At 30.5% G+C, this 17067-nt stretch overlaps 1 protein-coding gene across 1 annotated transcript in view; it reads right to left on the reverse strand.

Moving 5' to 3' along the window:
• Positions 1 to 4548: 4548 nt before the first annotated feature.
• wgn (Tumor necrosis factor receptor superfamily member wengen) overlaps positions 4549 to 17067 on the reverse strand; it is a 182478-nt gene continuing 169959 nt past the window's right edge. Inside the window, exons 3-4 of the mRNA XM_075355841.1 lie at positions 8237 to 8344; positions 4549 to 5129 (exon numbers count right to left, since the gene is read on the reverse strand). Coding sequence (XP_075211956.1) covers positions 5071 to 5129; positions 8237 to 8344 — 167 coding nt within the window. The 3' untranslated portion in view covers positions 4549 to 5070. The remainder of the gene's footprint in view (positions 5130 to 8236; positions 8345 to 17067) is intronic.

Consider the following 17067-nt stretch of genomic DNA (forward strand, 5'->3'; position numbering starts at 1 on the left):
ACTCTTCTCAACACTAAACTGCGCCACTTACTTCTGAATTTCTTCACTTCACACATTTAATGCACATTCTACATCTCTTTCAGATCCTCCCTATATAACCAGTCATCTGCGAATATGTTGCTTATTACTTCCGCTATCTCCTCTTTAACTTTCTAGAAATAACATCCAACAAAAGTGGAGATATCACAGCTTGCCTCAACTCATTCTCTATCTCAACTAATCTGACATCCCCAGCCTTGTCCTAACACAACTCTAGCTTCCCTCACATGTAACTTTAACCATCTGGTTGTCCACTTTATCCACATCTCTTTCTTCTGCCACACAACTTCCCTATCCATGTTATCATATACCTTTACTATGCACAGGAATGCCATTACTAATTTCTTATTATTATTGCACTTCTTCACACTCATTTGTCTCAGTGCAAATATTGCATTTGTATTGGATCTACCATATCTGAATCCCATCGTTCCTCTTCCAACCTCCTCAGTCTTTCTTCTGATGCTGTTTACCAATACCCTTTCAAAAAGCTTTGTCATGTGTAGAAGTGGTGTAATACCTCTGTAATTACTACACATCTTGTCTCCATTTTTAAACATGGGGATTATTATTCCCTTTTTCAGTCTTCTGGAATCATTTTCATTTTCCATATACTTGTGAACAATCTTTACATCCAATGTACACCACAAACTCCTGCAGCCTTCATCATCTTGGTACTTACCTCATCAATTCCTGATATCGCCTCCTTTCATTTTTCTTAGATCATTCTCTATCTACATCATCATTATGAAACATTCTTCTACTGTCTTGACTTCCCTCACTCCTAAGACCTGTCTTTTCCTCCCTTCATTCTTCCAATCCATTTGGGCTTAGGAATTCACTAAAATATTCTTTCCGTCTACAAAATATTCCTTCTTCCTTTACTATCACATGTTCTAGATTGTTCTTAATAAACCTAGCATATTCTCTACTTTTTCTTTTACTTTAATGATACCAAACAACATTTTCTTATTCCCTCGAGTCTCTTTTCAACTCTTCTGTGAACTCTTTCTTACATTCCCCTTTTGCTTCTCTACATTTATTCTTGTCCTCATTCTTATGGCTTTGTCTCCATGTCATCTTTTTTTCAATTGTTGTCATTACATCATCATTCTACCACTTTCTTTCCTTCCCATTGGTTTTACCACAAACCTACTCTGCTATACTCACCACGTCCTTCTTGAAGCATCCCTACTCCTCTTTTATTTCTCCTTTACGTAAGTGTTCCATTATCCTTCCTTCAAACTCTTCCTTATCTTGTTTTCTTTCAACTTCCACACTTTAATTTTCCTTTCCCTCATAACCTTCACAGTGGGAATTTTCCCAAATCTAAACTTAGCATTACCAAATGGTCTCCTCCAACCACTATTTCTTCATTCACCACCCTCACATCCATCAGTCCCACCCTTATTTCTCTTTCTCCACAAATACATAGTCAATTACCAATTTTGTTCTCCCCTTATCCATACCTCATAATCTTCTTTCTATTCTTATCAAACCACAAGTTACAGAAAACTGAATCATTATTTCATCTTTCCCATTTGTTCCTTCATATCCATGCGGTCTTAGACCTTCTTTATTTCATTTCTTTCTTTTCCTACCTGCGCATTCAAGTCTCGTATTGTTACTTCTTATCTTCTATGCAGCTTACCAGTTTCTCTAAGAACTGTCCTATATTTTCTTCAACTCATCCCACCTATACACTTGCATGATATCCCAGTTCTTATCTCCAATCCTTAGCCTTAATCTTATGATTCTATCACCTATTACCTCCACCCTCTCTACGCATTTATCTCTTTATTCACAATAAAGCCAATTCCATTTTTTGCCTTTTGCCCACTGCTTCAATACAGAACATATCCTTCTCTAAGATCCTTTTTACCTTTTCCCTTCCATTTAGTTTCACTGAACCCAAAATCCTCATTATTTTTTTTTCTTTTATAAATCTACCAGTTCCTCTACGCATGCAGTAAGAAAGACATATTTGCTGTTCCTATCCACTTTTCCGCTCTCTTGCTGGTACATCTAAGATCGAATGTCTTCTGTGGGGAACGCCCTAGCCTTTTCCTATCTGCTTTATCAACCTTCATTTTAGACTCATATACTATGAGGTTGCCACAGTCAAAGGCATTTTAAACTTACTGCCAGGTCCTTTTACACACTACCCCTGATTTTAATAGATTTTACTGCACGTGAGGGAGATGTTGGCTTATTTAGTGGCAACTGACACCACTCACAAGATCCTTTTTGGCTTAGTAGTATTTTTTAGGGGCACTGTCCCTTCTTTTGGCAGTACCTTTCTTTTCTGGTTTAGCTTTTAAAACCATTGTAAGGTATTACTTTAGAGGATGATATGTACGAATGTAAATGAAGTGTAGTCTTGTATCTTGGCAGTACCCCCACCACATTGCAGCCCTGCCTGTGCCTATCCACGACTGGTTATTCAGAACACCCCTTATTCACCGCTACCCATCATCAGCTAGGCTCCCAATCCTTAGGATAGGGCATTAATGTTCTTTAAACCTTATAATAAATTACCCATTTGTCATACCGATATAAATTATAAGTCTTTGTTGCTATATTTAATTTTAAATATCTATTTTTTTAAATTTTAATCTGTTAATTATTTTATAATTTTTGTATTTTATTTTGAAGTTTTTTAAATTTTTTATTCGTCCACATATTTTGTTAGTAATTAGAATATTAAAGTGTAATGTTGTGTTTAGGTTTTATATCATTACATAAATTGTCTAGGCTATAAAGTATTGTCAAGTGTTCTGGTATATGTTGTATGAATTAACTTTTCATTTATAATTTCATTAATTTCTCCACCAATACAGTCGTTAATTCTATTTATATGCTTTATTGTGTTTATTTCGCTTTGTAATAAACGCCTGCCTTGTGTATAAATTGTTTGTTTGTTTGTTATCACAAAATGGTAACACAGCCATTCACAAATCTCATTTTGAAAAGATATACAATGACAGTATTTTGGAAAAAATTATTCTAGCTTTTTCTTTTTACTTTTGATTTAGAGTGAATGATTTTATGCTGGAATTTATGATTTCATAAATATGAATATTTTGACACAAAATGATTAAATATTAACCTTGTATATCATGTGTAATGTATGAGATAAGATTATAAGTTAAACATTCATGCCATCTTCTTTGGAATAAACTTTTATTTTGTCCTATCCTAGATAAAATGTTGGCCCACACATATATTGTATATGTTCCCATTAAGGAATACATTTTTTCTACTATAAATTAAATAATAATCTATATTAAATTTTACTTACTGAAGTTAATTTTTTTCTTCAATTTACATTCTTCTACTAGTTTTTTTTGGCAGTTACCATCTTCAAGAAGACATTTCATTTACTATTTTCAGAAATTTCATAAGTTTTTCAAACACATAAACATTAAATAATAATTTTTTTTATTATATAAAACAGAGTCTCTGTATAGTAGTTTCATAGTAAAATATATAGTTCTGACCTTATATTGTACTTGGTTGATTCAGTTGAATAACTCATATGTAAATTGCTACTTATTTTTTATTTGCTATCTGTGATTATTGAATGAATCTTTAATAATATAAATTAGTCTTAATATAACTGAATGAAGAGTAACATCATTCATGTTATATATAACTGAATCATTCAGTTATAGTATATTTTATATACATCAAAGATTTGATGTATATATATATATATATACATCAAAGATTTGATGTATATATATATATATATAAATGTTATTGATAATAATAAACAGGTCTGAGAAAGATGAAAAAATAAATAAAGTTAAGTTGTCGTTAGTGCAGATGGTATACTGGTTTCTTATTCAACTTATCCTAGGTCTTTTCTTAGGAAGAGTAACAGAAAATCTTTTCTCATTATATCATCCTCATAAAAAAATAAAGATTGCTGTAATAAAATCTTCCTAAAGTTTTTTACTGGTCATTTTGCTCAATTATAAATTTTTATTTGTCACATTATTAAATTTAAATTATTTTTAAAACATTTATAGTTTGTGAGGGAAAGGGAGACAGATAATTCATAAGTTACATTCACTTCTAGATAATATTTCATGACGTGTTCTGTGCAGTTATAATTCCTTCTTAGTAAAATTTAGTGCCTGTTTGTAGGCAGCATTGATAATGCGATGAAATTCAATTCAATAATAGTATACTATAATGTAAAGAATTACACTAGTACTGAAAGAATAAAAACCGATTTTTTTGTTGAAATAAACAATTTTTATTTTATATTGTTCATTCATTTTAGTATACGTGTGCTGGACAGTATGGAGGTAAAAATGAATGATGCATGTAGTCTTTAAAATGATGGATGTACTTGTTTATTTAAACACATAGTGTTCTGTGATGTAAAATCAATTTTTTTTGTTTCTGTTTGTTGTGACTGGTCCATTGCATAGTCTTCCACATTATAATTTATTAAAATTTACAAAGATTGTGGTTTGTATGAATGAATAACAAGTGCAATAAGTTGTAGATTCTTTTATTTAGTAGATTTTTCTAACATGACACAAGAAGTCTTCATGTAGGCACTCTTAAGTTAAGTTAGCTGCAATTTTATTTAATCTACATATACAAAATATAACTAACAATTATACAATTCCTTATTAACAAAAAATATAAACTAATTTTATAAATTTTAATTTTTACACTTCTACAACTATATATATTTATAATATTTTATACCTAAATACTATGCGATCAACATAGTATAGATTATGGTATAATAAAAAGTATATGATACAGTTACACCTTTTTTTTATATACACAGTCTTTACATATTACTGCAATTCTTCCTTGCTGTTTTCTCTCTATTTCTTCCATTCTTTTCTAAGGCATTAAGTGGTATTTGCTTGTATATGTATTTGTTTTGTATTTATGTATTTATTGGATAAACATTTGTATATGAATAAAATAATTCTTAATTTATAATCTAGTCAGGAACAGTATTGAAAGAGTTTCGTTGTAAAATTCTAAATGTGTACTTCTTCAGCTGGGTTGTTTTTCTATATAGATATTGCTTTTATTTTCTCCCAGTTTCTTCTCAGCTGTAAAATAAAACAATACATTAATTAAATGAGGACTGCACAATTATGGCTTAGTTGTTTATACAATAATTTATAACTAATTATAGTTAAATGTTTGAATTATCATCGTACAAATGTTCTTTCTCTTGCTCATGAAGTCAATTTTTGTCTATTAAGAAGTATTTTAGTAAAGCAATAAAGAAAATGTAAATGCAAACACGAAAAATGTAAACGCAATAATGAAGAAAAAAAAATATCGTGAATGATAAAAATTTTTTAAATAAAAGCAGTTACAGTTAGTAGTTTTGATGTATCATTTTAAGAATTAAAAAAAAACAACACAAATTTGCTCTTTATGATATATTTTTGTGCTATACTACAAGATGGCTGACTGAAATGATTTTAATAGAAACTGAATACATTACATGAAAACTCTTTATCAATTAATGTTTTATTTAGTAATAAAATTTAGGTCAAATAATTTCTTATACAAAATACATTGACTTTTAAATGATAACTGGAGACCCAGTTAGTCTATTGGCATGCTTCCTTTTCTAGATCAGCTGGTTTTGGTTAATTTCACGAGAGGAGAAAATTCTAATGAAAATATGTGCAACCAATTGTTTTTATTTAATAATAATACTGGTATACAAAATTTGATTTCTTTTTGTAGCAGAAGTGAAAATGGGTAAATCTAATAGCATTTCTATGCTGAATTCAAATATGGTTTCAAAATTAGTCTATCACGTAAGGATTTCTAGAGACAACTACATGTATTTTAATTTTACCACATTATGCATTTAAAATGCATTCTTAGAATAATATACTCTTAGCTAAAAAGTAATAATGTTTGATTTTCTATGATATTTTGCACCATGAACATCTCTCTTTAGGGTCCAACAATAGTCAGCTAGCATGCTTGGACCCCACTTGCCCTGCACCGCTTTTCAATATTCAATATTTCCTGATGGAACTGTTCACCATTTTCATCGCTGACTGCTCTCATATTTGATGGGAAGAAATCCACGCGTGAATCCAAGAAATGAATCTTCAGTGACATGTTGCATCTCATGATTTTATAAGATTTTAAAAGATCACCCACTATTTCTTTGTAATTTTCAGATTTATGGTAGCCTAAGAAGTTCTGGCAAATGCTCCTAAGACTTCCATGCAGCTTTCTCCACATCATTTAACATAAAAGATGTAATCTTTAAATAAATCTCTAATTTGAGCTCCTACAAAAGATTCCTTCTCTTTGAGCTTTGTTTCACTAATCTTTGGAAACTTATTTTTTAAATAAGTATAAAACAAGACCACTTCGATCCATTGCTTTCACAAAGTTTTTCATAAGCCCCAGCTTTATAGGTAAATAAAATTTTTTTGAATCAACAAGTAGTTTGTATTAAAAAAATTATTCTCTCCTGTAGTTAATGCTGTTTGGTTTGACCACTCTTTCTGTAAGTGATGATTTTTTCAGTCTCTGCTGTTCCACTTGCAAAGAAAACAACAATATTTGGTGAAATCAAGTTGAAGTCCTAGCAACAGAGCAATTACTTTCACCACAGATATTCCATGAATTCTTCATAATTTATTTTATCTAGCAGAAATTTCATGTTCGTGTAAGTTTCTTTCACATCCATAGCGTAAGCTATGATGGAATAATAGCACTGATGGAAACTCATTCCCAATGTGCAGAAGTATGGCTTTCAAACTAGCTTTAGATGAATCAATAAACAAATGCTACTCCTCTGTTTTGTACTCATGGCCAAATGACTCCATTATATATAGAATATAATTACAAAAAACAAGTCCATCTTCAAATACAAAGAAATTTTTAAAGTAATTATGCCTATTCCTAAAAACACATACTTCTGTTTTATGATGGAGGAGGTTCCAATCTTTAATTGTGAGCCTAAATGTACTGCCTCTGTTTTTGATGAGTTCAGATCTCGTACTAAGTTATTGGGATTCCCTTGTAAATGTGGTTTACCAGACGAACACAAAGCTTCATACTTTGGATCAACCCTTATATCATTATCCTCTGCCACATCTTTGTGTTGTTGAACATCACTAAGTATGATATTTTCTAGTGGTTTAGGCGCAGTCAGTTCTTCACTGTGAGCTGCAAGCCTCACGGCAGATGGTAAATTAGGATATGAAATAGCATGCTTTGATTTTGAACTAATGTCCGCAATATTAGTCAGACAAAAGTAACAATTGGTGGCATGATCTGATTCATGATTTGGCTTTTGCCAAATCATTGGAACAGCAAAGTTCATGTGCCGAGAACCCTTTGACCAGTTTGTAAGGAATCTGATACAAGTAACACAACAAATATGAGGGGCTCAATATTTGTCTTGGTTACCAACTTTGCAGCCAGAATAAAGTTCATAACATTTTTTGATGAGAGGAGTAAAACTCGTTCCTGAAATTTAAATGTTACCTCAAATGTAGCAAAAGCTGTCCAGGAGGTTTACACAATTTCCAGGCATTTTGCAAAATCACACAATAAACAAACACTACAAAAAATATTCTTTATATGTTTTGAATTCAAAAGATGAAATGTAAATTTAGAATACTTTGTAACTGAGAAATTTTTACACTGAACTATATTATGTCAGCACATGCACACGAAAGATGTCCAGATATCAACAGTCAACACTGAACGTAGACTGGCTATGGCTTAAACTAGTAACTCAAACATTATAATCAAAAGAGATGTTGCTTGCAACAATCACTTTAAGAAACAATGTTAATTAAGTCAGTAAGTGAGCAATCTTCTACTCAATTTTAGAATTGCATCATCCAGCAGTTATGACTAAAGTATTGTGCTATGCTACTGCAGACTTTCTTTCATAACAAACTAATCATTTTTAAATGCTTAATCAATACAATTTTTCTATTTATTTATGCATTATAAATGTGAAATACCATAACATAATTTCATAATATTCATAATGTATATAACACTGAAGAGGGTGTAATTTGTAAACTGAGGGTGATAGAACAAAATGTTAACATTTGTTAACATCAAGGGGAAGAATACAATAGAAATCAATTCTATTTGCTCTAGGATAAAATTTTGTATACCAGTGTAATTTATTATTAAAAGAAAAACTCAAAATTACCTATCAGTTGTTCCAGGTAGTGATTTGTATTGCTGACATCTGATGATGAACTGCTATTAAGTCCGCCGTTATGCATAAGACTCACTCTTAAAGCCAGGTCTTCTACATCTAGAACAAATAAACAAAAAAAAGACAAATATATAAAATAAAAAAAATGAAATGAGTACTTTCAATCAAAATTAATTAGATTTGACGTTTTTTAATTAGCTTTATACTTTAAGAGGCCTTACTGTGAGGTAAGAGTCTCACTGTTATGTAATTCTATTCAAAACACTAATTTAACACTCAAATCTGTTACATATTTCTGTAACAGTTGGTTGTGGAAATACTATGCAAATTTTTTTTATGACGTGTTTAAAATATAATTATTGCTAAATGAAACTTATGTTGAAATATTTTCAATTATACACAGTAGCCTTCTTTAGTGATAAGTGCTGCTAATGTTAAATTTTGGTTCCTGTTGAAATTACCACTGGAGGTTTTTTGAGGCAGGAAATATATATAAAATAATTATAATTTATGAACAAATTAAATTTGCCTGTAATAATAGAAAATTAAGCTTTACAACTGAATATAAACAAACAAATTTCTGGACCTTATTATTACAAAAGGTGAAAAACAAAAATCTGATTAAAAAAACACAACAGAAAACCAATAATGAGACACAGATCCTCCAAACAACTTAACGACACAAAACGTTGCAAATTTTAAAAACCATGGCTCCCAAACTGTTCAACATATCACATTGCTGGAGGATGATACAGAAGAACTCAATACTATAAAATACCAATTACAGATGAATTGATATAACAGATTTATTGACCATTTGTATGTTGAATAACAAAAATCAAAACTAAAGACAATAAAAATTCATAGTTACATATATAAACAGAAATTCTGAAAAAAAAAAATAGCTCAAAAAAAGAAACCATTGCACACAAAATACAATTGCCGTATGTATTGTCTTAGTTATAAAGTAACTGCTCTTACTGCACAATGGTTCTGTATTGGATAGGCAAGATGTAACCCACTGGGTTGGTCTAGTGGTGAATGTGTCTTCCCAAATCAGCTGATTTGGAAGTCAAGAGTTCCAGCATTCAACTCCTAGTAAAGTCAGTTGTTTTTACATGGATTTCAATAATAGATCGTGGTTACCGGTGTTCTTTGGTGGTTGGGTTTCAATTAACCACACATCTCAGTAATAGTCGAACTGAGATTGTACAAGACTACACTCCATTTACACTCATACGAGGTGTGTGAGAAAAGTAATGAGATTGACTTTTTACTTACCAAAGTTTTTATTTTTTTCAAACAATATTATCCCCTTCAAAGTAGTTCCCTTGGGCAGCTTTACACTGGCAGAGTTGTTGTTCCTACCCTTGATAGCAGCGCTGGAAGGCTTCAACTGGGTCACAATCTTTTGAATGTTCTCCAGAGTTCCAAAATGCCTTTTAAGACATGTTTCAATTTTGGGAAATGGCAAAAGTCACAAGGACTCAAATCAGGTGAATACGGGGGCTGAGGAACCGTTGGAATGCGTTTTGAGGTCAAAAATTCCCTGATGGAAATGGCCATGTGACACTGGGCATTGTCATGATGAAGCTTCCACTTGTCTGCAATGTCTGATCTCACACGAATAACTCTTTCCTTGAGCCTTTCAAGGAAACCATTGTAAAACACTTGATTGACAGTTTGTCCTGGAGGAACAAATTCTTTATCTTTATGCACGATACTCCTACTGTCAAAAAGCAAATCATCATGGTTTTGATCTTTAATTTGCTCATTTGACATTTTTTCAGCCGAGGAGATGATGGAGTGTGCCACTCTTAACTTTGCCGCTTTGTTTCAGAATCGTACTCAAATATCCAAGATTCATCACCTGTGATCACACGATTGAAGAATTCTTGGTCATTGTAAATCCTCTCAAGAAGATCAACGCACATGTTTCTTCGAATGTCCTTCTGTTCTGTTGTGAGGTTTTACGGCACCAATTTAGCACAAAGCTTCTGCATGTCCAAATTGTCTCTCAAAATTTGATGTGTGGTGAAAGTGTTTAAATTTAACTGTTCACTCATCATCCTTATTGTTAAATGACGGTCTTATCTCACAAGAACCCTCACACGCTCAATGTTTTCGTCTGATTTTGAAGTTGAAGGTCTCCCTGAGCGAGGTTGATCCTCAACGTGTTCTCGGCCTTCCAAAAGTGATTTGTGCCGACGGAAAACTTGTGCTCTTGACAAGCAATGTTCCGCATAGGCCAGTTTCAGCTTTTCAAAGATCACACTCTCGTGGACTCCCCATGTTTAACACAAAACTTGATTACACAATGTCGCTCTAAATTCCGATGCTCCATTTTCGTAACACAACTTCACTGATGGCGCTGTCAAAAATAATGTGTTGGCTGAACGTAGTTGAAACTCCTACTGAGCATGTGGTAGAGATGAACGAACCGGTAGACACAGCGTTGCCAGTTTTCTCGCAGTGTTACCAATCTCACTACTTTTCTCAAACACTTCATACATATCATTCTCATTCAGCTTCTTAAGTATTATCTAAACGGTAACTACCGAAGGTTAAACAGGAAAAAGAAAGAATAGGCAAGATGTAGCTACAAACAAATTACAATGAATTCAAAAAAGCATTCTTTCAAAAATAGCATAGAATTGACATTCATCAGTATCTTCATAGAAACATATAAATATAGTAACATTACATTTTACGTAAACACAACTCTGATTAAGCCAAGTGTAAAAGTTTGTATTTTTTCCAGACAAACAAATTTCAGTTCTTTGTTAAATTTCTTCTTAGCTGCAATTAAAAAAAAAATGGTTTTCATAAAATTTTATTATGTTTATTGTTATTTAGAATAATGGATAAAACATAAACATTTGTTTGGGATCAACAAAACGAAACAAATTAGTATATTTAAAATTATAAAATTTTATCTAATACAAGCTCTTACAGTGGTAGATCAGTATAACTAACAAGTATGTACTCCATTTTCAATATAGAATTTTAACAGTGTTTGAGGCAGGTAGTGTCACTTCTAAATTATTTAGTAAACTTTTGAAATAAGTGAAATGGATTGGGAATATTTATTCTAGGATTACAAGATTCTCTACAGTATTAAATCCTGTTTCTTAATATGGTGCACATTTTGGACTATCTGTATCTAATTATGTATATTTCATTAGCTAATATTGCTTACTTAAAAGTAGTGGTATAAATCTGGTAAACATATTGCTATTTAATATTCATTCTCTGAAATTAGCCTTCATTTATTAAAATCTATTACATATTACTTCAATAACTCCTTAGTGTAGAATATAAAGTTTTGGCTATCGGTAAGAAAAATTGTACATAGCAAATGCTTATTTCAATTACAATATACAATTTTAAAATTAATTTACTGAAAAGAGTTAATAAAATTTTTATGTTGTTTATTTGTTTTATACACACATTTACACACTTGCAAGCATTTGACACAAGTAAATTACTTCATTAATATTTATAATTATATTCGGTTTGTCATAAAATGAAATCAACTTGAATGTGATAAAATTTTCATAATTAAATTCTATTATAAAAATGCTACGTATACTATTCGACTATTTCTGAATTATTTTCAGAGGTGTTATAGTAAAGAAACGTGAAAGTTGATGTATGTTGCAGTATGTTGTACTGGCATATTCTTAAGCAGTTAGTTAAAACATTACACATACGATTTAATGATGAAAATATATGCAACATGAATACAAATTCAACAACACATGTCACTGACAAAAAGAAAAATAATAAAAAAAATAACAGACAGTGGCTGTTATTATTTTCTTTAGATTAGTTAAACTTATGACCATCTATGCTAAAACTTGAAAATCTATTGAATATTAAAAAACTTGCTTTTAAACTAATAAAACAACTCCTCCAAAGAACTTTCTGGAGCTAATTAGCAGCAACTTCTTCAGAGGATTTACTTATAGCTTGTTAATGATGTTGATCTTAAAAAAAGTTAGGAAACCCCTTATGTAATGAAATAATATATTTGATATACGTTATGTCTTTAATATTACCATATCACCAATATGGGGGAAAAAGAAATTGCAAACAATAATTTCTAAATATTTATTAAACAGATGAAATATGAGTAATAAAAATTCAAGATGATTATAGGTTTGGATTGTATCCATTTTTTTTCTATTACCATAATTTATAAGTAATTAATTTATTTTTATATGGTAAATCAATGTATAATGAAAGGATGTCATAAAAAATAAATTTTAGACAAATTAATTCATAACCTAATTGTTTTTGACCTTAGGAGATAATATTGCAAATAAACCTCTCCCTAAAAATACATCTGTTAACACAGCACTTAAAAATTGTTTTGTATTGATCGGTTGGGTGAACTCATACGTGTTATTTTTAGTAATCTTTTTTTTCCCTTTTTACTTCCTTGTTTGAAGTAAAGGAAATATTGTGAAAAAGAAAAATTTTGGTTTTCAGATTCCAACGAAAATATCCATTTTGACTAATTCTGGCGTGATGTCTGTACATACATACGTATCTCGCATAACTCAAAAACAATTAGCAGTAGGATGTTGAAATTTTGGATTTAGGACTGTTGTAACATCTAGTTGTGTACCTCCTCTTTTGATTGCAATTGAATGAACCTTTTTTGAAAGTGTCCAAAAAAGCTCAAAATCCAAAAAAATTAGGAATTTTGACTTTTTCTTAACTGCAGTAATAAGCCCTGATTGAGAGCTCTTTAATGATATATTATAAGTGATACTTATTTTCATTGGCTCCAGCATTAGAGCCAAATAAAATTTTAATTAATGAAATATTTGGATTTTAGGGAAGGCACATCGGTTTGAATCAGACTTCATCTCCTTTCTTTTTTTTAACTTTTTTTTTAATTTAAATATATTGATTTATTAACCTCTCATTGTAAAAAAACCTTTACGATGAATAATAATTCAATAAAAAAAAAATAAATAAAAACGCTTTTAGTAATCTATGGTGCACATTACTGTTAGCTGGATGTTCATGATTGAGCTTCAAATTGTATTTTAAATATTGCAATTACACATCTGATTCCACTGTCCTTTATCAGATTTCAATTATTTAATTACTGTTTTAAGAAAGTTTCTGTTAAGAAAACAACCTTTTTTTATGTAATTTCCATCATTAGGAATTAGAAAAAGCACCAGTATCATCATTAGGAAAGTAGCATTTAAAGGGACCTTTCATAACTGTGCCCTATGATGACAGCAGCATGTCCCGAGTAATGCCTTCATGACGGGTACCACAGCATGTTGTTTTTAGGGAGAGATTTTTTAGTGAGTCCCTGCTTAGTGAGTTTTGGCGGGAAATCTCACACACCCAGTAGTATGGACTACTAGGCATCTCCAAAGCACATTTTTCCTCCTCCTGTGGAAAGAAAAAAAAACTCATTTTCTAACCTCTATAGCTGCTTGCCAAACCAATATATTTAAGATTACACAGGTATGTTTAGGTAAATATACCTGCACGAGGACATTTAAGCTTTTGTTGTAGAGCATATTACGACCATAACAGTATTTGATTTAAGAAATCAGTATTTGTGTAATCTAAAGTTGGTAATCTTTTTTCGTTTTTTTTTTTACCTGTACAATCTCTCACATATGAGTTAAAGGAAAATTGCTATGAGTAGATGGAGAGGTACTTTATCTATTCAACACTAGAAACTGTATTGTGCTAAAGTCACCTTATATGAACTTTTAGAAATTTTTAATCTACAGAAACACTTATGTTTTGCAAATGAATCTCTTTTCATCTGTGTGTTAACCTATTGAATTTCTAGAGCTTTAAGTGTTGTTATTGTCTACATAGTTACTTGTTTAATATTAAATTATTTTTATGAAACGTCTTCTAAATAAATTTTTTTTTTTAAGCTAGTGTAAGTGATCTATACAATATATATCTCTATATAGTGTCTATAAAGATGTGAACTGCTGACTTTTCAAATCAGTTTTAGAGAGATTTTACTGTACCACTATATCCTTTTTACATGTTAGTTTTTTTTTTTTTGGACAAGTATGTTCTGTGTGTATTTTAAATATTCATAAGAAAATAATCTTGCTTGGGTAAAACCACCAGTAGGAGCCCAACACTGTGCATAAATGCATTTCCACCCCCCACCCCCACCTACCCACTAAATTATTATTATATTACATATAATTATATCATTTTATAAAATCAAATCTATCAATTTATATCAAATATATAAAATCATTGTTTTACAATGCTTATAGTAATCTTTCAGATTAAAGAAAAATTCTGATTATTACAAATATTTAAATTCTTTAAAGAAATATTTTTTTCTTTACTTATTAACACTCGCATTCATAGGCCAACATCAAATTATAATTATTGTACATAAAAAGTTAAAAAAGTATAAAAAGTTTCAAGCCTGACTGATTCAAACCAATCAAATTACTATTTTTGCACGCCTGAGTGATATTTTGTTGTATGAATGTGCATGTGTATACAATTATTGAAATATGTGCATATACTTAAAGATAAAAAATAGGGAAGTAAGAAAATAAGAAAAATGTAATTAAATAAATTGCAAGTAAGCCGATTGGCTTATAATGATAACATTACAACACAGCCTAATTATATCACATGTCGTACTTCACTCAAGGTGAGGCACAGAAACCTACTCTGCATGTTAAATTGAACAGTTCAGAATTTAAACGTTACTGTTGAGCATAATTGCATTCTTTGAATTCCATTCCTGCCCTTCCACAATCTCTATTTATTTGCTCTGTGTGACTTACATTATGCTAATCTACGCTTAGTCTTTCAAAGTGCATGTAACTAATAAAAAATGGATTATATCACATTATTATTTCACATACATAGGCAATATACATATGTATTCATTATTTACACAATATTAACTGCGCAAATCACCATATAAAATCGCTGAATAAGTATCATTAAAAATAAATCACTTTTACAAATGATACATAGTGATAAATTACATTTATAATATTATTTTAAAGGAAAATTGCAAAATTGCTACGAGTAGATAGACAGATACATTATCTATTAACACCTTATTTCATAAGATTAGATACTGTATTGTGCTAAAGTCACCTTATATGAACTTTTAGAAATTTTTAATCTACAGAAACACTTATGTTTTGCAAATGAATCTCTTTTCATCTGTGTGTTAACCTATTGAATTTCTAGAGCTTTAAGTGTTGTTATTGTCTACATAGTTACTTGTTTAATATTAAATTATTTTTATGAAACGTCTTCTAAATAAATTTTTTTTTTTAAGCTAGTGTAAGTGATCTATACAATATATATCTCTATATAGTGTCTATAAAGATGTGAACTGCTGACTTTTCAAATCAGTTTTAGAGAGATTTTACTGTACCACTATATCCTTTTTACATGTTAGTTTTTTTTTTTTTGGACAAGTATGTTCTGTGTGTATTTTAAATATTCATAAGAAAATAATCTTGCTGCTAAAAAAACCCAGAGAAGGTATATATGATTGTGTTTCTGTACATTTTAAAATCTCTGAAAATTCATATTAGGTGACTTTTGCCCAATACAGTATCTAATCTTATGAAATAAGGTGTTAATAGATAATGTATCTGTCTATCTACTCGTAGCAATTTTGCAATTTTCCTTTAAAATAATATTATAAATGTAATTTATCACTATGTATCATTTGTAAAAGTGATTTATTTTTAATGATACTTATTCAGCGATTTTATATGGTGATTTGCGCAGTTAATATTGTGTAAATAATGAATACATATGTATATTGCCTATGTATGTGAAATAATAATGTGATATAATCCATTTTTTATTAGTTACATGCACTTTGAAAGACTAAGCGTAGATTAGCATAATGTAAGTCACACAGAGCAAATAAATAGAGATTGTGGAAGGGCAGGAATGGAATTCAAAGAATGCAATTATGCTCAACAGTAACGTTTAAATTCTGAACTGTTCAATTTAACATGCAGAGTAGGTTTCTGTGCCTCACCTTGAGTGAAGTACGACATGTGATATAATTAGGCTGTGTTGTAATGTTATCATTATAAGCCAATCGGCTTACTTGCAATTTATTTAATTACATTTTTCTTATTTTCTTACTTCCCTATTTTTTATCTTTAAGTATATGCACATATTTCAATAATTGTATACACATGCACATTCATACAACAAAATATCACTCAGGCGTGCAAAAATAGTAATTTGATTGGTTTGAATCAGTCAGGCTTGAAACTTTTTATACTTTTTTAACTTTTTATGTACAATAATTATAATTTGATGTTGGCCTATGAATGCGAGTGTTAATAAGTAAAGAAAAAAATATTTCTTTAAAGAATTTAAATATTTGTAATAATCAGAATTTTTCTTTAATCTGAAAGATTACTATAAGCATTGTAAAACAATGATTTTATATATTTGATATAAATTGATAGATTTGATTTTATAAAATGATATAATTATATGTAATATAATAATAATTTAGTGGGTAGGTGGGGGTGGGGGGTGGAAATGCATTTATGCACAGTGTTGGGCTCCTACTGGTGGTTTTACCCAACTGCCGTCAGCAGATTAGATTAAAACCACTGCCCTTTCTACCAGGACTCGACCTTGAACTGTTTTACACATTATTTCAGGCGAAGCCCTAGCCTGAGAAGGTCGCCGCCACCAAATTTTCATCTGACTCAGGACTATCCACGTCGCCCTTCTTGGCCCTGAGAATACCCCTGACGAATCGTGTACTCTCCCAGCTGCTCAGATCATGGTGCATCATC

This window comes from Lycorma delicatula, chromosome 2 (genome assembly GCF_047948215.1).
Source record: "Lycorma delicatula isolate Av1 chromosome 2, ASM4794821v1, whole genome shotgun sequence".
Taxonomy (NCBI): domain Eukaryota; kingdom Metazoa; phylum Arthropoda; class Insecta; order Hemiptera; family Fulgoridae; genus Lycorma; species Lycorma delicatula.